The 25,713-nt window shown below is 42.7% G+C and overlaps 1 protein-coding gene across 2 annotated transcripts in view; it reads right to left on the reverse strand.

Annotated features, from left to right (window-relative positions):
- Window positions 1-25,412, reverse strand: part of RET (ret proto-oncogene) — a 92,644-nt gene extending 67,232 nt beyond the window's left edge. For both annotated transcript variants that reach the window (XM_026714552.2, XM_087932154.1), the window contains exon 1: window positions 25,253-25,412. In XM_026714552.2, coding sequence (XP_026570337.1) covers window positions 25,253-25,298 — 46 coding nt within the window. In that variant the 5' untranslated portion in view covers window positions 25,299-25,412. The remainder of the gene's footprint in view (window positions 1-25,252) is intronic.
- Window positions 25,413-25,713: the final 301 nt, after the last annotated feature.

Consider the following 25,713-nt stretch of genomic DNA (forward strand, 5'->3'; position numbering starts at 1 on the left):
GCCCTCGGGCCATTTGGAGGAGAAGAGAATAAGTTGAGCCCCTCTTCTCTGTGACAGCCCCCCAAGTATTAGACAACTGATATCATATCACCCCTAGTTCTTCTATTCAAAAGGCTGGACATACGTAGCTCTCCCAACCGTTCGTCGTACAATTTATCCTCCGGTCTGCTGGTCAATTTTGTTGACCTTCTCTTCATTCTTTCTAAGCTCTCAGCAGCTTTTTGGGTATTTGTGCTGATCAGAACTGGACACAACACAGTTATGAAATATAATGATATGCTACAGTAAAGAATGGATAACTTGATTTCATATGGGAATCGTGATTTTGATTTTGATTTTCTGGCCAGGGGAAATGGGACTATAGCCGTGAAGGCGAACCTATGGCATGCATGCCACAGGTGGCACACAGAGCCATTTGTGCCAGCACATGAGCTGCAGGCAAACTTACCTCACTGTGCATGTGTACGCCTCACAGCTGATTTTTTCCTGGTTTGAGGCCTTTTTCAGCCTCCCAAAGGCTTCCGTTATTTTTGGAAAAACAGGAAGTGATGAAATGGGGCTAGTTTTTGGCCTGAAAAGCTTGCAGAAGCCTGCAGAAGCCTTCCTTATGCCTTTGGGAGGCCGAAAAAAGCCTCAAACTGAGCGAGAATCAGCTCTGAGGCACAGTGCAGGTAAGAGGGTGGCGGGGGGTTGATTACGGGCGCATGCATATAGGGCGTGAGAGGGGTGCACATTGCTTTCTGGGTGCTGGCATGCGAGCGCGAGCATGCAAGTGTGCGCACAATTTTTGGCACAGGACCCCCAAAAGGTTAGCCACCACTAGACTATAGAGTTTTTACAGGGTTACACAAACGTTCAGTTTTTGACCTTTGGGGAATTATTGGGTGTTAAGCAGCAAACTGAACAAGCGGTCTTGGTGGCCTACTGGTGAAGACGCTCAACTCCCACTCAGAAGGTTGAGAGTTCAATTCTAGGTAGCGGCAGATCTTTCTCTTCAGGGCGCAAAAAAAGATATCTACTGTGAACTCCATGTAGGCATCAGGGAGGGCATCTGGCCAGTAAATGCTCAGCTCCATCCAGTTAACAGAATCCTCTTTCATCACATGCACACCGTTTTTCTTAAGCAATATCTATGAGACAAGATCTTGTACGTTGTGGGCATGTCACACGTATATCCAAATGTTTCCATTCTGTTTCTAGATCCCTGGTAAACATTTGAAAATTCATTTATATCTATTTTCCCGGCGTTCTCCAGTTTTGTTGTGTTTTTTGAAAGATTTTAGAGGCTCCAAAAAAGGACAAAACGTTGTCACTTCTGTTCAGTTAACATACAATAGGGAGAAAGTGTCCTCTGAGATGTGGACCCTGGCATCCATTGCACAACCAGGAAGACAATTCTATGAACTAAACCCAGTCTCCTACAATCATTTCAAGAGAATATTACGTATGAGATCACCCATCAGACAGTACACTGATTTGGGGGCAATTACTGCTAATCAACTTAAGACTATATCTGTGCAGCTATTTTTAGATGTTTTATTGACATTTATCAGCAAAGCACACAGAGGCAAATCTTTTAACCTAGATGCCTTCACGGCCAATTATTGCAGAGACCCAGGGATCCTTTTCTGGAAATGCCATGTTATTTTATTCGCCATTGAATCCTTGGACATCTTTTTTAATAGAATAAAAGAATTGGAAGGGACCTTTGAGGTCTTCTAGTCCAACCCCCTCCCCCTGTTCAGGCAGGAAGCCCTAGACCATTCCAGACAAGTGGCTGTCCAATCTCCTCTTAAAAACTTCCAGAGTTAGAGCAATCACAATTTGTGGAGGAAGAAAGCTGTTCCCCTGATTAATCATTCCCACCTTCAGGAAAGTTCTCCTTGGTTTTAGATCGCTTTTCTCCTTGATCAGTTTCCATCTGCTGCTTCTTGTTTTGCCTTCAGGTCTTTGGAAAATAGAACTTAGAATAACCGCATTGTCACTTTGAATGTACACTAATCGGCAGACATTAAAATGAAATTTCGTTATGTAGGTTGACTCCCTCTTTTTTGTGGCAGGCCCTCAGATATTGGAAGGCTGCTATCCTGTCACCCCTGGTCCTTCTTTTCACCAGATTAGACATACCCAATTCCTGCAACCGTTCTTCATATCTTTTACCGCCAGTCCCATAGTCATCTTTGTTGCTCTTCTCTGCACTCTTTCCAGAGTCTCAACATCTTTTTTTTTGCTACATCAGGGTGACAAAACTGGATGCAGTATTCCAAGTATGGCCTTACCAAGGCATCATAAAGCATGGGTATTATACTTTATTTTAGACAGACTTAACACATCTCTGATTAGCACGTGTTCTGTTTTGATTGTCTATGGAAATACTCCGTCCTCCAGGTCCCAAAGGTGCTTTTTTCAAGAAGCAACTGGACTTTTTTGGTTTTTCTTTGAGGATGTTTTGCTTCTCATCCTAGAAGCTTCTTCTGCTATGATTCTACGGAGCTTCTCAGTCATGCAGATCATGGCTCTCCCAAAGGTGCTTTTTTCAAGAGGCAAATTGGACTTTCTGGTTTTTCTTTGAAGACATTTTGCTTCTCATCCAAGAAGCTTCTGGGAATGAGAGCCGAAGGAGCTTCTTGGATGAGAAGTGAAACATCTTCAAAGAAAAAACCAGAAAGTCCAGTTGCCTCTTGAAAAAGCACTTCTGTTTTGATTGCAAGCCAATGCACCTATGCTCAGCTCCTAACTTCACCTGGAAACCAGAAATCATGTGACGTAGACATCAAATTGTTCACTCAACATACCTGAAGGTTGTGCTATGATTTATTTTTCAGAGGAGCCATAGAATGTAAGGAGGTCATAGGATGGATCCCATTTAATCAAAAGCACCCACAAAAGAGAGCTAAAACAAGATGGATGGAGGACTTCAGCAAGCATGGTGGGCCCAATTGGCCAAAGGAAGCTCGGGACCATAATGGTTGGAAACATCCTGCAGTGGATAGAAAATGGCTATGATGATGATGATCGTGATGATGGTATCAGTTTAGGAGACTGTGGGTGTCTCATGTACTAATCAAGGAGAGAAGAAACTTAGGACTAAGGAGAAATTTCCTGACATTCAGAACAATGAATCAGTGGAACAACTTGCCTCCAGAAATTGTGAATGCTCCAACACTGGAGGTTTTTAAGAAGAGGTTGGATAACCATTTGTCTGAAGTGGTGTAGGGTTTCCTGCCTAAACAGAGGGTTGGACTAGAAGACCTCCAAGGTCCCTTCCAACTCTGTTATTCTAACATGATTGCTCTGATCAGATTCAAAATCTGCTTAGGTTGTACAGCCTGAGGTGAAAAAAACACATTTTGTTTTCTGCTGCTTAGTAGAATTATTATATATAGCTTTCAGCTTAACAATGCCAGTTGGATAATGAAATGTCTGCAAGAAAGCAACCAAGCTCAGAGAGTACCAAGGACCCCTTCTTATCTTAAAATGATTTTAATAATTAAAACCTCCTCAAACATAGGGAGGGAAAGTCAATTTATATCTGCCTCCCTTCCTATTTTATTTAACTCCAACTTCAAAACAAGAGGAGTTGAGATTAGCTGTTTTGTTCTATTCATACGTAGCGAGAGCAATCCCAGGTTTATTTAAATCTCTGGAAAAGGAGTCTGTTGGAAGAAAAAAAATAACCCTTGTGTTTTTCTGATGCTATATTCTAATCTATGTGGTATACCTCAACTCTTTTTTTTTTTAGAAAAAAACAGCCGTTACATATAAAATCCATCTAAGTGGCAGCATCTAGATAACCTTGGCTGGCTCCATAATGTTTAAGTAGAGCTGGATTTGGTTACCATCTCTGGGAGAAACCGTCAGAAGATTCCAAAGAAGTACCACCTTGAACAGAGGGTTGGACTAGAAGACCTCCAAGGTCCCTTCCAACTCTTGTTAAATTCTGTTTGCAAGAACAAGCCAAGCCCAGAGGTGGGATTCAACTGGTGAAACAACCAGTTTGGTAAGTGAGTGCTTGAAAACCCATTTTCAGTTCTAAAGCTTAACCTTCTACTGCAGCCTTGTTGAGTAAAATAGATGAGGAATGGCCATCCACTGTGCCGCGTGAATCAGCTGTAATAAAAAAAAACCAGGAAATGAGGGACAGGCTAGGGCAGGGGTAGGTGGGTGGGGCCAAATGATCACCGGAACAACTGGTTCGCCTGAACTGGTCTGAACTGGCCAAGCCTGTCTTATTGCTACAGAAACTACACAAAAGCAAACTTCCTCTCATCAAAGGCTCAAAAGTAGTCCAAAAGTAGTCTAAAAGTCCCAAAAGATAAAATATCCCAAAGGAAAGAAACCAACATGGTCGTCTCTCCCACAGTCCTTCAACAAGACCAGCCTGGTTGGGTTTGATGTTGGAATGCTTTTAGGAAAGCAATTGGATTCTTCAGCCCAGAGCATTACATCCTTTTCATTAGTTCATTAGTTAATGTTCCAAGATAAGTGAACATGGAATGAAACTGCAAAACCACATAGCAAGGACATGTGGAATGCACATTAAAGGCAGGGCTGCCAAAATGTCTCTTGCAACATATGGTATCTTTTTTTTTTTTTCCCCTCAGCAAACAGCACCGAAAACAGAGAACTGGGGGTAAAAAAATCATTTGGTTTTTTTTTTCATTCTACAACATGCGTTGTGGCTCTCACTTCCGAAGAATCACGCTTCCCTTTTCATGATTCACTCTCCTAGTCTGGAAAGTCACTAACTTCGCTAGTGACACACAAGTAGCCAAAGGTGTTTTATATGGAAGCGTGAGGAATTGAAGCTTTCTGCGGATTTGGTGTAAACCGGCCAGATCCTATTTGTAACACAAGCCATTGTGGAATTCTCTATGTAGATTCTCAATCATCCAGGTCGGGGGGAGGTCAAACTCAAGGCCAGTGGCCAGATGCAGGTCATGATGTGGTTGGATCTGGCCCACAAGGCCATCCTGGAAAATATAAGGGGCTGGCCCACGTGGTTTTGGCCCAGTTTACCCAATGTGAAGAAGAAACATGCCACCAGTTTGGGTAGTAGCATCAAGCTGGTCATGCCCTCCCCCCGTTGGCCACACCCACCTACTTGGCCACGCCCACCCAGCCCTCCAAGGTCAACCACAGCCCTCATGCAGCCCTCAATGAAATAAGAGTTTGATGCGCCCGATCCAGGTCCTTCAGTTCTGAACTCAAGAAGCTTCTCGGTTGAGGAAAAAATGCAGAGACGAGCAACTAAGACGATTAAGGGCCTGCAGGCTAAAACATATGAAGAACCGATTTGGATATGGCTAGTCTAGAGAAAAGAAGAATTAGGGGTGACATTCCAGTATTTGAAGGGCTGCCACAAAGAAGAAGAGGGGGTCAACTTATTTTCCAAAGCACCAGAAGGCAAGAGAAAAAGCAACGGAGGGAAACTGTGGAGCCCAAAACGCTAAATTGTTAAGTGAACCACTTCAGCTGTTAAATTAGTAGCCTATAGTAATGAATCTGGCTTCCCTGTTGATTTGGCTTGTGGCAGCATAGGATAATAGGATATGGCAGATAACTTCCTATTTGGAGCTGGCTTTAACAGAATTAACAGACTTGGAAGGGACCTTGTAGGTCATCTAGTCCAACCTCCCACCCCAAGGAGAAGACCCTACACCATTTCTGACAGATGGCAGTCCAGTCTCTTTTTGAAAGCCTCCAGTGATGAAGCTCCCACAACTTCTGAAGGCAACTTCTGTTCCATCGGTTGATGGTTCTCTAATATTTATCTCTATCTATTTACAATCCATTATCTATCTCCCAATCTGTCTTTGCTCAATCCAATCATATCATTTTTCCCATACCTTGTAATCAAATTCCTCTTTCTCCTGTAGACTCAAGGTTAATTTGTCCATCTCAGCACAACTCATTATTTTGTAAATGGCCAATTCCTCTGTTGGTATACATGTGTGTTTCCAACCCTGGGCATAGGTAATCCTGGCAGCAGTTAAAATATGCAATATTAAATATTTTTTATTTCTCTCATATTTCTTTCTGAATATTCCCAATAAAAATAATTCCGGTTCTAATTCTATTTGCTCATTCGTAATCCCCTGTAATCATTTTTGAATTTTTAACCTGTATTTTGGGGTTTCCAAGCAGGACCACTACCACAACCAGTGATGATTCTCACTGTCATTTTCATTTATCCTTATTTCCAGGTTGAACCTCTCCCCGATGAGTTTCCATCCATTGTTCCTTGTCTGGGTCACAAAAGGGGAACACCTGACCTGGGACACTGCAATTGTCACAAATACATGATGCCATTTGCCAAACGTCTGAATTTTGTTCACCTCGATGGTCAGAATTAAGAAGAAACTTCCAAACAGTGAGCACCATTAACCAGTGGAACAGAAGTTGTCTTCAGAAGTTGTGGGTGCTCCATCACTGGAGGTTTTTGAGAAGAAACTGGACAGTCACTTGCCTGAAATGGTATAGGGTCTTTTTATTGAACAGGGGGTTGGACTAGAAGATCTCCAAGGTCCCTTCCAGCTGTGTTCGGTTTGATCACAGATGCACTGAACTCTTGAAAATAGAGCAAACCCCATTGAATGCTTAATATCAGCCTTCAGCCTCATATTGTTGATTTCTGCATCCAAATGTGAAGCAGACCATCATCGTGGTTCATCCCAACCAGCTCCTACCATCTTCAAAGTTTATCTTTGCCATTCCTTTCCACCTTTGTATTTCTGCTACAAACAGGAGTGGCTTTAGGAACCATTCGCCCTGGGCTTTCACATCAGTGGGGCAATTAAGGAAGCAATATATTATTCAACAACCATCGGAAGGAAATCTTGGGTTTTGCAGATTCTGCAGAATTACAGTTCTGAGGAGGCCCCAGCCAGCAGAATTACTGTAAAAGATGGAGACTCACAAAGAGACAATCCTTTCTTAGTAACACAAACACAACATGAGTCTGTCATCTGCACCTCTATAACTGTCTGGTTTGGTTCTGGCAACCTAACAGGATAGACACAGATTCCAGAGAGTAATTAGGACTGCAGAAAAAAACAATTGCTACCAACCTGCCTTCCATGGAGGACCTGTATCCTGCGCGAGTCAAAAAGAGGGCTGTGAAAATATTGACAGACCCCTCACATCTTGGACATAAACTTTTTCAACTCCTTTCCTCAAAACTATAGAGCAGTACACACTATAGAGCACTACACACCAGAATAACTAGACACAGGAGGAGTTTTTTTCCTGAATGCCATCACTCTGCTAAACAAATAATTCCCTCAACACTGTCCAACTATTTACGAAATCTGCACTATTGCTATTCATCTCCTCATCACTCCTTATCACCCATCCCCTCCCACTTCTGACTGTATGACTGTAACTTTGTCGCTTGTATCCTTACAATTTATATTGACTGTTTTCTAGTATGATTCGATTGCTTATGGTACCCTATGACTATCACGAAGTGTTGTACCTGATGATTCTTGACTCTTGATGAATGTATCTTTTCTTTTTATGTACAATGAGAGCATTTGCACCAAGACAAATTCCTTGTGTAGCCAATCACACTTGGCCAATACAATAATTCTACTTCTACTTCAAAAACACACACACACGGTGTTCAAACCACTGGTTTCGCGCATCCACAAACACATTACCTCTCTGGATCAAAACAGAAGTGAAATAAATGATCAAATCACAAAGGCCGATTTTATCTGCGTCATTCACTGAATTCGTCAATTAAGAAATCATTCTTAAAAAGCTCTGAAAGGAATTAAATTTAATGTTCATTGGAAAATTTATCATTTCTTTACTGAAGCTGTAGCTGACATAATTTCAAGATTCTTGGTAACATACCAATTTTTTCAACAAAATCCACGGTCGGATTAAAACATAACATCCTTCATTATGATGACAGAAACAAGTCAAAGATGACACGGTAGACAAAGCCCTCTGCAAAATCTTGAGGTTTTTAACAAACCTTCTGTAGCCTGTCAAAAAGGGCCCCACTTGATAGTGGACAGCCACTTTTTCGAAGTGGTATAGAATCTCCTGCTTGAGCATGGGGTTGGACTAGATGACCTCCAAGGTCCCTTCCAACTCTGTTATTCTGTATTCTGATTTCTATGGAGAGAACATTCCATAACAACAGGGCCTGCAACCTTGGCTCTCCTCATCTCCTGGAAATTCTGAATCCCCCAGTTTCTTTGAAGTGAAATTAATGCAAGGAATAATAATAATAATAATAATAATAATAATAATAATAATAATAATAATAAATGTGAAGCAGTCCCAAAAGAAGATGGAACGACAACATCAAAGAGACTCTACAGCACCATCAAATAACTATGGTTGGGCCACCAGAAGAGCAGGAACCAGAACCTTGTATCTCCCTCAAGACCCAAAGTGATAAAAGAGGAGGAGGAGGAGGAGGAGAGGAGCAAGGAGTAAGGAGCAAGGAGGAGGAGGAGGAAGAAGAAGAGGAAGAGGAAGAAGAAGAGGAGGAGGAGGAAGAAGAAGAGGAGGAGGAGAAGGAGTTGGAGAAGAAGGAGTTGGAGAAGAATGGAGGGAGGTAGCGAGGAGGAGGAGAAAGAGGAGGAAGAGTTTATCCATTGAAGATCTGGTCATTCTGATACGCATTGATGGAAAAGCATCCTGTCTAAGTTAATTATTGCCAAAGTCTACAATAAGCTTCCCAGTCAAACCAATAAATTTATTTTGCTAGACTGAAAAACCAAACTATTATCTCCTTTGTAAGATCATCTATAATGGGTTTCTGAAAGGGATGCATTGCACAATGAATTTTTAAACTATCTACTAAAAATAATGTTTAATTACTTTTCTAAGTGCACATGCCATTATGTAGCCATTAAGACTAATGTCCCAATTTTCCTCGGCCAAATCAGAGAAAATGCTGATTGAGTTATCCAAATTCCTCAAGATAATTCTGATGAATAAGTGCATGCGTATCCTTATTAACTCAGTAAACTTTCCTAAATTTAATTTCAGCTTGTGGCAAGACATCCTTCTTTTTCCAAAGAGCTCCCCATTCTTACTTTTTCAGATGCTTTAATATGTGACTGAATTGAAGAGACTTTTGACATTCTTCTTGGTCCAATAAAAAGCCCAACAATTGAAAACAGCCTCTGTTTGACAAGATCAAAATGGGCAATCACAACTTATTTTTCAAGCATGTCACACCATCAATATATTGATCAGGATAATATATCACTCCATTTTTCCATAAGCCTTTTATCACAAATTGTCACATTTGAAGCACATTATATGAAGTCCTGAGTTTCTTGAGAAGTCCATAATGCTGGGATGGATGAAAGGAAGGAAGGAAGGAAGGAAGGAAGGAAGGAAGGAAGGAAGGAAGGAAGGAAGGAAGGAAGGAAGGAGAAAGAAAGAAAGAAAGAAAGAAAGAAAGAAAGAAAGAAAGAAAGAAAGAAAGAAAGAAAGAAAGAAAGAAAGAAAGAAAGAAAGAAGAGGGTGGGAGGGAGAAAGGAAAAGGAAGGAAGGGGAGGAAGGGAGCGAATGAAGGAGGAAAACAGAGAAGAGGAAGGAAGGATAAAAGGAAGTATTGAGAAAGAATAGACAGAAAGAATAAATAGAAAGAAAGGGAGGGAGGGAGGGAGGGAGGGAGGGAGGGAGGGAGGGAGGGAAGCAGAGAGAAGATGAAGAGAGGGGAGGGAGGGAGGGAGGGAGGGAGGGAGGAAGGAAGGAAGGAAGGAAGGAAGGAAGGAAGGAAAGAAAGAAAGAAAGAAAGAAAGAAAGAAAGAAAGAAAGAAAGAAAGAAAGAAAGAAAGAAAGAGAAAGAGGTAGGGAGAGAGGGAGAGAGGGAGGGAGGAAGGAAAAGGAAGGGGAGGAAGGAAGGAAGGATAAGATGGGAGGGAGGGAGCGAAAGAAGAAAGCAGAGAAGAGGAAGAAAGGATAAAAGGAAGGAGAGAGAACAAATAGAAAGAAAGAATAAATAGAAAGAAAGGGAGAGAGGAAAGCAGAGAGAAGATGAAGAATGGAAGGAAGGAAGGGAGGGAAAGAAAGAAAGGAAGAATGGAAGGAAGAAGGAAGGAAGGGGGTGGGAGGGAGGGAGCAAAGGAGGAAAGCAGAGAGAAAGAAAAAGAAAGAAAGAAAGAAAGAAAGAGAAAGGAAGGAAGGAAGGAAGGAAGGAAGGAAGAAAGAAAGAAAGAAAGAAAGAAAGAAAGAAAGAAAGAAAGAAAGAAAGAAAGAAAGAAAGAAAGAAAGAAAGAAAAGGGAAGGGAAACAAGAACAACTAGCAGCAAGACAGAGGGACTCAGTTACTGGAATGATGTGAGACCTGAAAGAGCAGGTCATTCACCCTGGAGAAAATCTCTCTCGAGGGTCACCAAGAATCCAGACTCCATTGTGGGCATTAATCTATTCGGGAAACCCGAGAAGAAAAACACGAAAAGTGGCATCGCTTCCTTTTCCTGGATCCCCTTTAGGAACAACACAGGGTCTCCAGTCCATTTCAAAGAGACGGAACGAGCGACTCTCAGCCGGTGAGAACAACAGAGACCGAAGCCCAAATAAAGAACTCCAGAATGCAGAGCTTTCCAAAATTATTATTATTATTGCTGTTATTGTTGTGTTGTTATTGTTGTTGTTGTTGTTGTTGTTGTTGTTATTATTAGTCTTTTCCAGATCTGATGGCTGCAAAGTGAGGCAGGAAATCTGTGGACAGAGCTCCATGAAATCCCAAAGGGTGGAAAATGGATTTCCATTCCTGAAGGGAAGCTCCAATTACTTTGAAGGACTCTGGGTTTTCCTTCTTGGGACTCCCAGACAGGATATACGGCAAACATCCGGTATGTTAAAGGGACCATTCATGAATCATTTCACACAAGGGCCCTCGACTTACGACCACAACTGAAGCTCACCATTTCTCTTGCTAAGTGAGAAATCCGTGAAGTGGAGTTTCCCCCCCCCCCTTTTCACAACTTTGATGGCTCAAGTGAATTGTGGCAGTTGTTAAACCAGTAACATGGTTTGTTAAGTGAATCCGGCTTCCCCATTCCCAGAAAGTTGCAAAAGGGGATTGCGGGGGTCATAAATACGAACTGCTTGCCAAGTGCCCAAATTTGCATCATGTGAAGAAGAGGAAGGAGGAAGAGGAGAAGGAAGAGGAAGAGAAGGAGAAGAAGAGGAGGATGAGGAGGAGAAGGAAGAGAATCTATTTCAATCCATGCTCCCATTTAAAATTGCATGGCTCCAATAAGTGACCCTAAAAGAAAGTCTCTAAAAAACAGTGTCTGTCTGTCTGTCTGTCTATCTATCTATCTATCTATCTATCTATCTATCTATCTATCTATCTATCTATCTATCTATCTATCTATCTATCTATCTATCTATCTATCTATCTATCTATCTATCTATTGATCGATCGTCTGGAACACAATACAGACGAACACAATACAGAAGCCTGATGATGGCAGATGAGATTCTGCTGAAACTTTGCTACAACTTTAAAAGCACAACTATAATGATGTGGGAAATTACCTGAACAAAGCTGAATGCCATACATGTAAGTACACGCAAAACTTAAGAAAACATATATATATATATATATATATATATATATATATATATATATATATATATATATATATATATATATTTTTCTGAGGTTCTCATGGTATTTGTATGTGGATCTTTGGTTGTTCGGGTTTTCTCCCGCGTAAGATTCAAGTATCTAGGCAACGTTTCGATGAAGTCTCATTCATCATCTTCAGGCTTCTGTCTCCGGCTCTGTGCTTCTCAGAGTAATGGAGATTGCAGCTGCTTCCTCCTTTTAACCGACACCCACTATGAAGATGCAGCAGGACCACGAACTAGAAGCCAAACAGCAAGATCACAACTCTCCAGCTCAAATCCCCCAGCAACTAAGACTAACCTGAGCACAACCAAGCCCCCACCTGAACAGAACACGCCTCCAACCAATCAGAACACAGCCAAACCCCCTACCAATGAGAACACACCCCCACCCAATCAGAACACAGCCAAGCCCCCACCCAATCAAGTCCCACCCCACTGGCAGTTAAAAGGAGGAAGCAGCTGCAATCTCCATTACTCTGAGAAGCACAGAGCCGGAGACAGAAGCCTGAAGATGATGAATGAGACTTCATCGAAACGTTGCCTAGATACTTGAATCTTACGCGGGAGAAAACCCGAACAACCAAAGATCCATATATATATATATATATATATATATATATATATATATATATATATATATGTATACGTATATGTATACGTATACATATACATATTTATATGCATATACATATACATATACATATACATACATACATACATATACATACATACATATACATACATATATATATATATATATATATATATATATATATATATATATATATATATATATGTCAAAGTCAAGCAGAGTCCTTTGTAATTGTATGGCATGCTTAATCCACCTGGAAAATGCTTCCTGAAAGGCTTCGCAAAGTGGCATAAATCTTCCATAATCCCATGTACCAAGAGCAAGTGGTTGCCTGTCTCCCACTCAACTCTATTCTTCTCCCTTCCAATCACAGGGCCCCTGGGTACATTGCCTGTCAATCAGTTTTAATGCCGTGAGTCATCCTTCTGCTCCGGTGGAAAGTACAAGGTGGGTGGCTGAAGGGCAGAAGTTTGTGGAGTTCAGTCTGGTGAATATCTACGCTGAAGTGTTGGCGAGGGCTGTCATTAAGCCGTATCTGTTTATCAAACTGTGTGTAGGCCACTCTGTTGCATGCAGAAGGTGTTATCCTTTCTTACAACCAAGTGCCAATAGTCAAAAAAAAAAATAAACGAATAAACGGGATTGAACCTTCTTTGAATTTGAATGGGGCACCAACAGAAAAGCTGGAGAAGGAGAGGGAAGAGATGGTAGATGAAAAGGAGAAGGAGATGGGGGAGGAGGAGGAGGAAGAGAGGAGAAAAAGAAGAGGAGGAGGAGAACAACAAAGGAGGAAGAAGGAGGGGGTGGGGGAGAACAAGAGCAACAAGAACAAGAAGGGAGAAGGGAAGGAGGAGGAGGAGGAGGAGGAGGAGAGGAGAACAACAAGAATAATAAGAAGAAGGGGGTGGAGAAAAGGAGAAAAGAAATCCATGTTGTAATGTTGTGAAGGAAACTTCATGGAGATGATCTGCAACATGTCAGCTTCCCAATCAAAAGGATCCATAAAAATATTAAACTCCGATGAAGTTGAGTCAATGAAACACTGGAGACATATTAATTTCTTTGGTTGACTGCCTAGCCACCTACAAGGCTACTTTAAAAAAAAAACCAAAGTATGTGAAACTCACTGCTGGTCCAAACCACAACCCACGTCTACCTTAAATTGCAATGGCGATGGATGCAGATGGGTTTAAGTCAATCTCCCAGTTCTAAGGTCATCTTACGGCCCAACCTCTAGCCAAAGTTACACTGGGTTCTGAGCTTCGTCTTTTGATTCGATGACTGACCTAGTATCACATTTCATTCTTCTTTCCAGAATAGAATAGAATAGAATAGAATAGAATAGAATAGAATAGAATAGAATAGAATAGAATAGAATAGAATAGAATAGAACAGAATAGAATAGAATAGAATAGAATTCTTTTATTGGCCACGTGTGATTGGACACACAAGGAATTTGTCTTGGTGTAAATACTCTCAGTATACATAAAGAAAGGTACATTCGTAAAGAATCAAGAATCATAATGTACAACACTTAATTATAGTCATAGGGTACAATCAACAATCAAATCATACCAGGAAGCAGTCAATATAAATTGTAAGGATACAAGTGACAAAGTTACAGTCATACAATCACAAGTGGGAGGGGATGGGTGATAAGGAGCGATGAGAACATTAACAGTAATAGTAGTGCACACTTTGTAAATAGTTGAACAGTGTTGAGGGAATTATTTGTTCAGCAGAGTGATGGCTTTCGGGAAAAAAACTGTCATTGTGTCTAGTTGTTCTGCTGTGCAGTGCTCTATAGTGTCGTGGGAGGGTGGGAGTTGAAACAGTTTGTGTCTGGGATGTGAGGGGTCTGTCAATATTTTCACAGCCCTCTTTTTGACTCGTGCAGTATACTGGTCCTCAATTGAAGGCAGGTTGGTAGTAATTGTTTTTTCTGCTGGTATTATTCTCTGAAGACCCTCTGTCTGTCCTGTTGGGTTGCAGAACCAAACCAGACAGTTATAGAGGTGCAGATGACAGACTCAATCATTCCTCTGTAGAACTGGATCAGCAGCTCCTTGGGCAGTTTGAGCAGGCGCAGAAAGAACATTCTTTGTTGTGCTTTTTTGATGACATTTTTGATGTTAGGTGTCCATTTTAGGTCATGTGATATAGTAGAACCTATATAGTAGAAGCAGAAAATGTAGCTACTCTACCAAAACAAACAAAGCTTCTCCTTTTTTTCCCCAAGAGGCCACTGGACTTTCTGGTTTTTCTTTGAAGACATTTCACTTCTCATCCAAGAAGCTTCTTCAGCTCTCCTGAAAAATCCCTTTGAAAGGGACAGACAGCATTTTAAACGGAATTCTATAATACAAAGCAAAAATTGTGGTTCCAATGATGTTTTGTGCGAATTCAAAGTCAAATAGACTGTTATGGTGTTTCTCTTTGGCAGCCAAGCAGGGAAGAACTTTCCTGAAACCGCAGACAAGGAATAAGATCCAAGACTGATATTTTTCTTACTTATTTTTCTTAAGAAATCCTTGTGTTATTGCATTGCTTTTGAATGTTCTGGAAGACAACCAAAAGGTCTCGTTCGATAACATGAAACTCACTTCTATCATCTTAAAATGGGTTAATATAACAGCAGCAACAACCACAATAGACTGTTATATTTTCAGAGAATGCTGAATACATGTTGCTTTATCACAAGAACTTGAATTGTAACTCATATGGTTTGGCCTTGTCCTATCCCTGCCATATATTGGAGCTGAGATTGTGATATTACAGCTCTGGATCAAATGTGGTCTATTCACTATGTGTTCTGACCTGGGCTTCCTCAGATCATGAAGCCGACCCCTCGTCCCGACAAAACCCCTTTTATTTAGGTCAAGGGGAATTCCTCTCCAGCAAAGTCCCGGCAAACAGCCTTTCATGAGATTTCACAACTTTACCAGGCTTGGAGAATTGCCAGGCCGGTATCTTCCAAATGCCACACTGTAACAGACAATACTTGGCAAGAAGTCAGGAACAAATCTTCACACTAATTAAATGAACTAATTGTCTCCTGCAAACACCACTACCCTTTCACTCCTCTTTTATTCCCTATGGGAGAGGCCATTCACCGTCCACTTGTACCCTTACTCTTGATTCGACCCTTGTTCCTTAACTGTTCCTTCTCCTGGCAGCTCTGCGCATGGAGTGAGGCTCCAGCTGTTCTTCTGCCCCACTGATCTCTGACTCCGAAGGCAGCTGATAATTGTTAGCCGGTCCTGGCCCCATCTCTATCCCCAACACAGAGCCCTTGTCAGAGCCTTCCCCAGACTCCAGGACTGACCCACGTTCCTCCCCAACCTCCTCACTGTCCAAGTCTGCTGCCAGCTCTGTTGGCAGGCCACAACACCATGCACTTATTCTTCTAGGGCAGCGGTCTGCAACCCACAGCTCTGGAGCCACATGTGGCTCTTTTATCCCTCTGCTGCAGTTCCATCATTCAAAACATGCGTCACAGCAGCCAATGTGTGACACCCGCCGGCACGCGATTTATTGAGCTTTTTGACCCATCTTTTTTTTCAAAGTTCAAAATTTTTTTGTTGTATGCAGAAACATTTGTTTTTCTCTGCAGCAGTTCATTGATTTCATAAATGCAACACACTATAGGTTTTTTAATTGGATTTTTTAAAATTTAAATTGGACTTTTTTTGACTTCAATCGGATTTTTTTAAATCAAATTTATTTTAATAAAATGCTTTTGGAGTAAAAATCTCAAGATAGTTTTCTATTTAAGATACATTAATAATTTAGTTTATTCAGCATGCAATGGAGCTTAGCTATGGAGCGTGAGGCTGTGTATATTCTGCAATATTGACATTTTGAGAAAACTCATTCCATGAATCCAAGCTCTGCAAGCTGAAATATTGATGCCTTCACACAATTTCATGGAAACCATGAGATAAACCATAAAACAAAGTTCAGGAATATTCCTTTCTCCCATTGTTTTGCAAATCCATGTACACTGCAAACCCTATGATTGTTTGAAGAGAAATGCATCTGTACCAGCAGGCTCTAAGCGTGAGGAGGAAGGGCAAGCAGTAAAAATGAAAGTGAAGCCTTCTAAACAGCTTATAAATAGAACAGAGTAACTAACAGAGTTGGAAGGGACCTTGGAGGTCTTCTAGTCCAACCCCCTGCCTAGGCAGGAAACCCTACAACCCTTCAGAAAAATGGTTATCCAACATCTTTTTAAAAAAACTTCCAGTGTTGGAGCATCCACAACTTCTGGAAGCAAGTTGTTCCACTGGTTAATCATTCTAATCGTCAGGAAATTTCTCCTTAGTTCTAAGTTGCTCCTCTCCTTGATTAGTTTCCATCTGTTGCTTCTTGTCCTGACCTCAGGGGCTTTGGAGAAGAGCTCGACCCTCCCCTCTTCTTTGTAGCCATCCCTCAAATATTGGAAGGTTGCTATCCTGTCTCACTTAGTCTTCCTTTTCATTAGACTAGCCATGTCCAGTTTCTGCAGCCCTTCCTTCACATATGTTTTAGCCTCCGGTCCTCTAATCCTCTTTGCTCTTCTCCGCACTCTTTCTAGAGTCTCAACATCTTTTTTACATATAATATTAAAGAGCGCCTGTCATTGCAGATCCATCCTGGCAGCACCTGTTAGCGGGCATCCATTCACCTGCTCCCTGCCAGGTGAGTCTCACCTTGTTTTGTCCTTCTCACATCACCAGCCCTCCCATTAAAGTGAATGGGACTGTCGATGAGTCAACAGTGGGACAGAAATTTGCAAATTACGATTTCAATCGAGTTGATTTCAATCAAGCCTTTTTACTGGGAGCCACAAAAGCCTTTCAACGTCTAAAATGGAGGTAACATTGCATATATCGCTTTTTATACTATATATAAAAACTCTAGTGCCGTGATGGTGAACCTATGGCACCCGTGTCGGAAGCGGCATGCAGAGCCACTTCTGCTGGCATGTGAGAGGTTGCCCGGAGGAGCCCCAAAGCGCATACGCGCACCCCCCGCCAGCCAGCTGATTGTCAGGTGTCTGTCATGCATGCGCAGGGGGAGATGCATGCATGGGAGATGTGCATGCGGGGGTTGCATGTGCATTCACAGAGGCATGTGGTGCACACACCTGGGGTCATGCTCAAATGCACAGAGGCGGGGGGAGACATGTGCACATTGCATCATGGGTGCAGGCACATGAGCACCACACACGCTCACGCACTTTTGGCACGCAACATGGAAAAGGTTCGCCATCGCAGCCAGAGTGTGTTGCATTTATGAAATCAATGAACTGCTACAGAGAAAACAAATGTTTGTTTCTGCATGCCACAAAAACATTTTGAACTTTGAAAGAAAGAAGACGGGTCGAAAAGCTCAATAAATTGCGTGCTGGCGGGTGTCGCACATTGGCGGTTGTGATGCATGTTTTGAGCGAGAGGGAGCCGCAGCAGAGGGGTAAAAGAGCCACATGCGGCTCCAGAGCCACGGATGGCTGACCCCCGGGATAGTTAGTCTTGGAGACTGCTGTCAGGAATAACTGCAGCCAAAAATATTTCTCTTAATCAATGTTGAAAGGAATGGTTAGCACGATTGCTCTTTCGATGTGTCACGATGAATCCTTTTCCGTTTCATGATTCCAACTGAATTCCGTCTCTGTCTAGACAGTTGGTCTTTGAGCCATTCCTTCACACCACTTGCAAAAAAGAAAAGGAGTGAAAAAGGAACAGAAAAAGAAGATGGAGGGGCCCAATGCAGGATCTAGATTTTTCTCACTTCAGCAGGAGAACTTTTCTCCTCTCTTGTGGGAACGGTGGATTAGCAGATAGGTGATCGTGCAACGTGGAGTGATCAGGTGATCATTCTCAGAAACAGCCACTGCATGTCGAAGAGAAGATAAAAGGGGGGAGAGAGAGAGAGAGAGAGAGAGAGAGAGAGATGGATGAAGAGGAAAGAAGAAAGAAAAAGAGAAAGAAAAGAATGAATGAATGAAAGACAGAAAGAGAAAGGCAAAGAGTGAGAGGAAGGAAGGAGGAGAGAAAGAGGAGCAAACAGAGATAGAATGAAAGAGGATAGAAGGACAAAGGGAGGGAGAACCTTCCCTGCAGCCACCGGCTCTTCCCAAGTTGGAGCAACTTTCTTCTTGCCTTGTTACTCATAACGAGACAAACCAGAAAAACACACTCCTTTTATAAAAGGAGTAAGAAAAAAAAATATTAAAAAAGTAAGGTCACAATTCTAGGCAAAGTGAACCAAACAGGTGAGCCAAGCTCATTTCAGAAATAAGGGGAAACGAGGAAAACCCCATCCTTCTCTGAGACTATCACCAAGCTTGCTTAGCTAGCTAGCTAGCTAGCTATCATCTATCTGTCAAACATCTCTATCATCTATCTATCGTCTGTCTATTGTCTGTCTGTCTGTCTGCCTGTCTGTCTAGCTATGAAAGAAACCAAGGGGCCTTACATCATCACCTCTCAAACATGAACCTTGTTCAGTCTATTTCTCACTGAAATATTCAGGTGATCCATCCAGTTTAGCCAAAGTGAGACTCAGACATCCTTTAAACGGCATCAGTCCTGAAGTTTTCCACACGCTTCACTGGTGATCTGGAATTCGGACGACGTAGCCAAGGAGTCTGCAAAAGCTCATTACTTTTCTCCAAGCTCCACAGAAAAAAAAAAATCCACAAGAGAAAGAAGAGGCAAAAGCTTGAGACTGACAGCTCTGGTTTCTAAGCACAACTTCATCAGGATTCTTGAAGGACCAGGGGTGACACCATAGCAGTCTTCCAGTATTTAAGGGGATGCCCCAAAGAAGAGAGGGTCAACTTATTCTCCAAAGCCCCTGAAGGCAGGACAAGAAGCAATGGACGGAAAGTCATCAAGGAGAGAAGCAACCTGGAACCAAGGAGGAATTTCCTGACTGTGAGAAAAATTAAACAGTGGAACAGCTTTGCCTCCAGAAGTTGTAGGTGCTCCATTGCTGGAGGTTTACAAGAAGAGATTGAATAACCATTTGTCTGAAGGGGTGTAAGAGTATAGGATTATAATAATATAGGATTTCCTGCCTGGGCAGAGGATTGGAGTTAGAAGGTCCCTTCCAATTCTGTCATTCTCTTAAGATGATTTGGAGGAAGATGTTGAATGGTGGTATTCTTGGTGCTGCCTGAGCTTGGTTCTTTTCTTGCAGAGGTTTCACTACCTGACTAGGTAACATCTTCAGTGCTAGAAGAGTGTGGGATTTGCTCTCTCTTTATATGCAGTGGCTTTCCCTGCCAGTGTTGGTGGAAGTCTGGTTTTCTCTTTGATAATTCCTTGACTGGGCTGTCATTCATTGCTTGTTTATCCAAGTTAGTTGTTCCTTGATTACTGTTTAATTTTTGTTTGTCTGGAGGTGCTCCCTGCTTATCTGGGTGTTGATTGCAGGCAAGAAGATACTCTGATCCTTTTGGCTTCCTTTTCAGCTTTATAATTGCATCTTTTGAATGGTGTGTAACTGTCATTCATCTCTTTGTACCTGTTGATGATTGAGTGTTGACTGTAAATATTGAATTAACAGAGCATAAAAATTCTGGCACTGAATCTCCCCGGAATAAGAAATTTAGGAGTGATTTGAAGGTGCATTTAGAATCCAAGAGGTGACATCATTGGGAGATTTTGTTGGAAAAAAATGGATACAGATTGTTTCATGTTTGACACACATGCTTATCCTGTTACACTTTCTATTGCTTCTGAATGAGGACAAAAATATACAAAACCTGATTTTCCTGACCTTTTTTTCTGAATTGTTTGCAGGTCTGCTAAGTATCTCCACTTTATACAACTCTTTTATGGTGAAAAACACTTTTGTATTTTTTCAATCTTAAATTGAATTTTCCTCCCTCCAACAATTCAAATCCCTAAAGTAAAACTATTAATCCATCCTTCCGAAACTTTGCAGATTACCTAGATATCGTGTTTCTCCAACAATACGGCTCCCCCAATAGGAAGACCCAGTATGTTTTCTAGGCATAAAATGAAATTAAGCCCCTCCCCCAAATTTAGGCCTAATTTAAAACATGAGAAATTGGGGGGGGGAACTTGCCATTAGGAGTGCCCCGCAGGCAGCTACGCCTCTCCATCAGCCACTCCTAACATCATGGTGGAGCACAGAGGGCTCCTTACCCGGGTCAGCAGGCGGGTGGTGTCGGCATGGATGTCCGGCAGTGTTTCAGCTGCTTCTCAGGCCTCTGTAGCTTCCATGGTTCCGAGAGAGGCACCAGCACCATCTCCAACAACAGCGTCTGAGTCGCTCCCGCTTTTCCCCCGTCGCCGTAAACAACAGGAAAAAAAGATTTTGAGGTACCTGGGAGTGCCTCACGCTGCATTTTGGTTTAATCCCAAGCGGCTGGGTGGGCGTGAGAAGAGCCAAGCAAGCATCTCTGCTGCTGCTACCCTTAGTGCTCCAGCCTCGGGCTCTGCAAGTTTGCAAAAGTCCTGGTGCGCAGCCCGTTCCTGCATTCCAAGCGCCCAGGCCGAGTTGCAGCTGTCCCTCTCTTGCCATCGCCATGCCATCGCCATGCCATCGCCATCTCCAATAACAGAGGCAACAGCGGCGGGAACCATGGAAGCGTTTTAGCCGCTTCTCGGGTGGGGGAACTGCCTCTGTAACTTCCACGGTTCCCACTGCTGCTGCTGCTGTTATTGGAGATGGCGCTAGCGAGAAAGGGACAGCTGCAGCTCAGCCGAGGCACTTGGAATGCAGGAATGGGCTGCACCCCGGGACTTTTACAAACTTGCAGAGCCCAAGGCTGGAGCACCAAGGGTAGCCGCAGCAGAGACGCTCGCTTGGCTCTTCTCACGCCCACCCAACCGCTTGGGATTAAACCAAAACGCAGAGCATGGCGCTGCCAGGTACCTCAAAATCTTTTTTTCACGTTGTTACGGGGATGGGGGGAAAGCGGGAGTGACTCAGACGTTGTTGTTGGAGATGGCGCTGGTGCGTGAGGGGGGAAGAAATTAATTCTCCCCCGAAAAGGGCCAGCCTTATTTTGTGAGAAACACAGTAGAATTCCCTTTATGTGCTCTGCCATTTTCATCACCATTAGAGTAGTTTCAAAACAGAAACCACGATGAGCTAAGAAATAACATCTTTATAAAGAATCCTGAAAACATTTTTTTTCTTCCATAACATCTGAACCTCAAAGGTTTGGTCATTCAGAAGCTCCAGATTTCATCCAATTCATCATCGAAATAAATAAAATATTTTCAGTTCCATTCTAAGTAAGACAAAGCTCAGGACCCCAATTTCATCAAAACAGGTCTATGACTATTTGTCGTGGCCAAGTCACCATAGTCAACTTCCATAGTCAATTCGCCATGGACAACTCTCCATAGCCAACTCACCACGGCCAACTCTCCATAGTCAACTTGCCACGGCCAACTTTCTATGAGATAATTCCCAATGGCCAACTTACCATAATCAACTTGCCATGACCAACTTGCTATGGGATAACTCCCCATGGCCAACTTGCCATAGCCAACTCATCATGGCCAACTCGCGATAGTCAATTTGCCTTGGCCAACATGCTATGGGATAACTCCCCACAGCCAACTTGCCATGGCCAACTCATCATAGTCAAGTCACCATGACCAACTTACCATAATCAACTTGCCATGGCCAACTCGCTGTGGGATAACTCCCCATGGCCAACTTGCCACAGCCAACTCACCGCAGGATAAAAGCTACACTAATATCAAAGAAATGATGGGATAGAATCATTAAAGAAAGGATGCCAAAGGAGGGTCAGAATTTAATGTGAATGGCAAAAATTAAAATATTTTTAAATTTATTTTAAAAAATTAAATAAAATTGTTAAATTGTCCCTGCAGTGGTGAGTTGGCCATGGTGAATTGGCTATGGTGAGTTGCTCCATTCCCAGTCACAACACGTAGCAAGTCCAGCAGTTTTCAGAGTCTCAAACTCAGGAGACCCTGAGAAGAAACCAGGGTTTTTTTCAAACCATCATCAGATAAAAGTCTTAATAGAAACTTGTGGTTGACGTATTCTACAGGTGGTCCTCGAGGTAAGGCCACAGCTAAGCCTAACGTTTAGGTTGCTAAACAAAAAATTGTTAATGGAATTTTGCCCTGTTTCACGACTGTTCTTGCCACTGTTGCTAAAAGAATCGTTGCATTTGTTAAGTTAGGGAATCGGGCTTCCCGGTGGGCTTCCCCGTGGTCGCAAAGGGGATCACACTGTGACCGTCGTAAATATGAGTCAAGTTGCATGTTAATTCCCCTATACAACCTCCATAGCAGGCAATGTTATAGGCACACCTTTCACTCATTTCAATGTGGGGTAATTTTTCTCTGCATTTGAGCTTTTTTCCCCTCTATAATAAATGCAATCCATCCTTCCTTCCTTCCTTCCTTCCTTCCTTCCTTTCTTTCTTTCCCTCTATTTCTTTCTCTTTCTCTCTCTCACTCTTTCTCTTTCTTTCTTTCCCTCTATTTCTCTTTCTCTCTCTCTCTCATGCTTTCTTTCTTCCCCTTCCTTCCTCTCTATCAAACCTGGAGTGTCCACTGTTTTCACCTCAAAGCTGCACAGCTGCTATTTCTACATTCATTACGTTTTTCTCCTTTTCATCCAGACCTTCAAAGCCATTACAGATTATTGCTGGGAACAGTATCTTCCCAGCATGAATGGAGCCCCTGGTCCATTTGCTGACCTCGACAACAGAATCCACACCACAAAACAAAACCAAAAAAACCCAAAATATTCCCCAAACATTTGCACTGCCTCTCAACCCTGATCAGAAGTGGCAGGGCTCAGGTTTAAAAGTACTTTTACAGCACAATTTATGAAGCAGAGTTCCTAATATTCCCCCCCCTCCCCGTTTCAAAACAAAAGGGTCTCTGCAAATTCCTACTCAGCTAATCCTTTGCATGTGTGCTAAGAAATTACCAGTGAATAAAATAAACCAAGATCAGTCCAGGTTCAGGAGACCACAGATCAAGGTTAAAACAAAGAAACAAACCAAAAGACACATTTCAAGAGACAGATTTTCATAAAGCCACCAGGAGTCAAGCCAGCCTCATAGCTCAAATTGCAAACATCAAAAAAAAAAAAAAGCAAGAAACTCATTTCTGCTTATTAAACATTTCGCTATTCGCACGACTAAATAGAGCAAAACCATTTCAAAATCTGACTTTGCTTTCTGCATTTCTCCTTATTCAGTGTAGATCAGGCTGCTGCCAGACATTGAAACAACGGCAGGGTAAACATGAAACAGAATATTAAAATTAAGATGGAGATCTACAATGCATTATATATTCTTAATATGATACATTCTAGATCTCCCTCTTGATTTTAATATTCCGATAATACTTAATAATAATAATACTTGGGAGGGAAGTACATTCCGGACTGAACAAGTGTATCCAAAGTACAAATTTGTTGGGAAGGGGGTGGATATTATGATTAATAAAGTAGAAGATTATGAGAAGTAAATTGCCTCTTATTCTTCCTTAACTCAGGCCTCCTAGTGTCTAACATTGAAATGCAAACTCGATATTATACATCATAACCAGAAGGAACGCAAGGAGAGGAGGCACAATTATAATTGTTATTATAACGTGCCATAATGTAATTTTATAATCTACTTGCAAAAGGGTTCTGATTTTAAGCTTTGGCCAATCTGAGACACAAAAGGAACCCCATCTAGTTGAGTCCTCCATAATATTCTAGAAGTAAATGGAGATTCGGAGAGCCAGCGAGGTGGGGACAGATCCCTTTGTCTGGAAGACTGGGACAAAATTTGTGCAGAGGCAACAAACAAGCTAGTGTGAGTCCATCTGCACTTCCCAAAGAAGGAAACCCAACCTTCGTGTTCAACCTTTAATTGGTGGCAATCCAAGCTGAACAAAGTGAAGAAAAAGAATAATTTTAACCTAACAGAGGAAAGGGGGGGCGGGGGAGGCTAGTTTATACAAGTATTATCCCAAATCTGATTTTGGTTGAGTTCTTTTTAATGAATTGAATGAGATCACCACTCCCAGAGACGGTGAGGTTTTTTTTCTTTTTCTACAAACACCCCAACTCTGATTTATTCCTATAAACATCAGGAGCTTTGGCAAACAATGCCAGATGGAAGAGAAGCAGATAATGGATATATTTTAAAAATATATTGTTTGCCTTAGAAACAAAACAGCTGCGGTAGCATCATCCGCCTCGGCCAGCCAATAACTTTTCATCATGTCGGCTTTTATCAACCTGAAGCCAAGTTAATCCCATAATGGCAAGGAAGAAAAAAAAAGGGAATATGCGTATAAAAGTTCCTTCGAAAGCCAGGAACTCACTCTTCATTCTCTCCCTGACTTTTTGAAGGCGCTTTTGCTGGAAATGACAAGGATTGATGGAGCGAGTTTGCAAACAGTAGCCTGGCGTCCTCGGAGAGCCCAAACCGAGGATAAATTCAGCCTTTTAAAAAAACGTTATCTATCCTAAACTTCAGTTCCTTGGGCCCCAAGACCGGCTCGCTCCGGGTGGGTAGGGTGAGTTACCAGGAGCAAGGATGTTGAAGGATGCCCCTCCCCCAGGAAAAATGATGGGAAAATCCAAGCAGGGATTTTGTTTGCTCCAAATTTAGATAAGGAATAATGGATGGAAACTGATCCAGGAGAGATCCAACCTGGAAATAAAGGAGAAACTTTCTGACAGTGAAAAGCATCAACCCATGGAACAGAAGTTGCTTTCGGAAGCTGTGGGAGCTTCAACACTGGAGGCTTTCAAGTAGAGACTATAGATTCTCCTGCTTGGGCGGGAGGGGGGTTAGAGTAGATGACCTACAAGGTCCCTTCCAACTCTGTTCATCCAATATCTAATATCCCCCCTTCGCTCCTTCCTTCCTTTCTTTCTTATTGCGGCGCTTTTGGCTGCCGCGCTCAAGTCGGCTCCAAACTTCTCCGCGTGGGAATTTCCCTGCGTGGGATCTTAGCCTGCCCCCCCTTGAGGTTCTTTCCTGGTGTGTCCCCCCCATCCACCCATCCACCCTTTGCCTCTTACCTTCGCACAAGACGGCGAGGCTCAGGGCCCATCCGGCGAACGGCATCTTCCCGGGTGGCAGTAATAAAATCCGCACGATCTTCTTCGCAAGGGGAGGAAAAAAGGCTGGGTGGAGAAAACCCGCGTGGGGGTTTTTTTCTTCTTTTTTTTTCCCCCCTTCTGTCCGCCCTAGGGCTTCCTCTCGCGCGGGTCGGGGAGACCCCCCCCACCCCACCCTACCCTCCTGCTTCGTGCCTCAATCCGGGAGCCCCATCCTGGGGTCTTGGGTTAGCCCAAGAGTGTCGGGGCTTTAAAGTCGGGTCGCGCGTGGGTGTCCTTGCCCCCCCGGTCGAGAGAACCGTCCCCGGCTCCTGGTTGCGTCGATCGGCGGGGCGATGAAGAACTGCGTGGGGGAGGAAGAAGCGCGCAACGGAGCCACCTGCCGCGGGGCGAAGGGGCTTCCGCGTGGATCTCCCTTTGGT

Source organism: Pseudonaja textilis, chromosome 4 (assembly GCF_049901715.1).
Source record: "Pseudonaja textilis isolate UNSWEBS1 chromosome 4, rPseTex1.2, whole genome shotgun sequence".
NCBI classification, from domain to species: domain Eukaryota; kingdom Metazoa; phylum Chordata; class Lepidosauria; order Squamata; family Elapidae; genus Pseudonaja; species Pseudonaja textilis.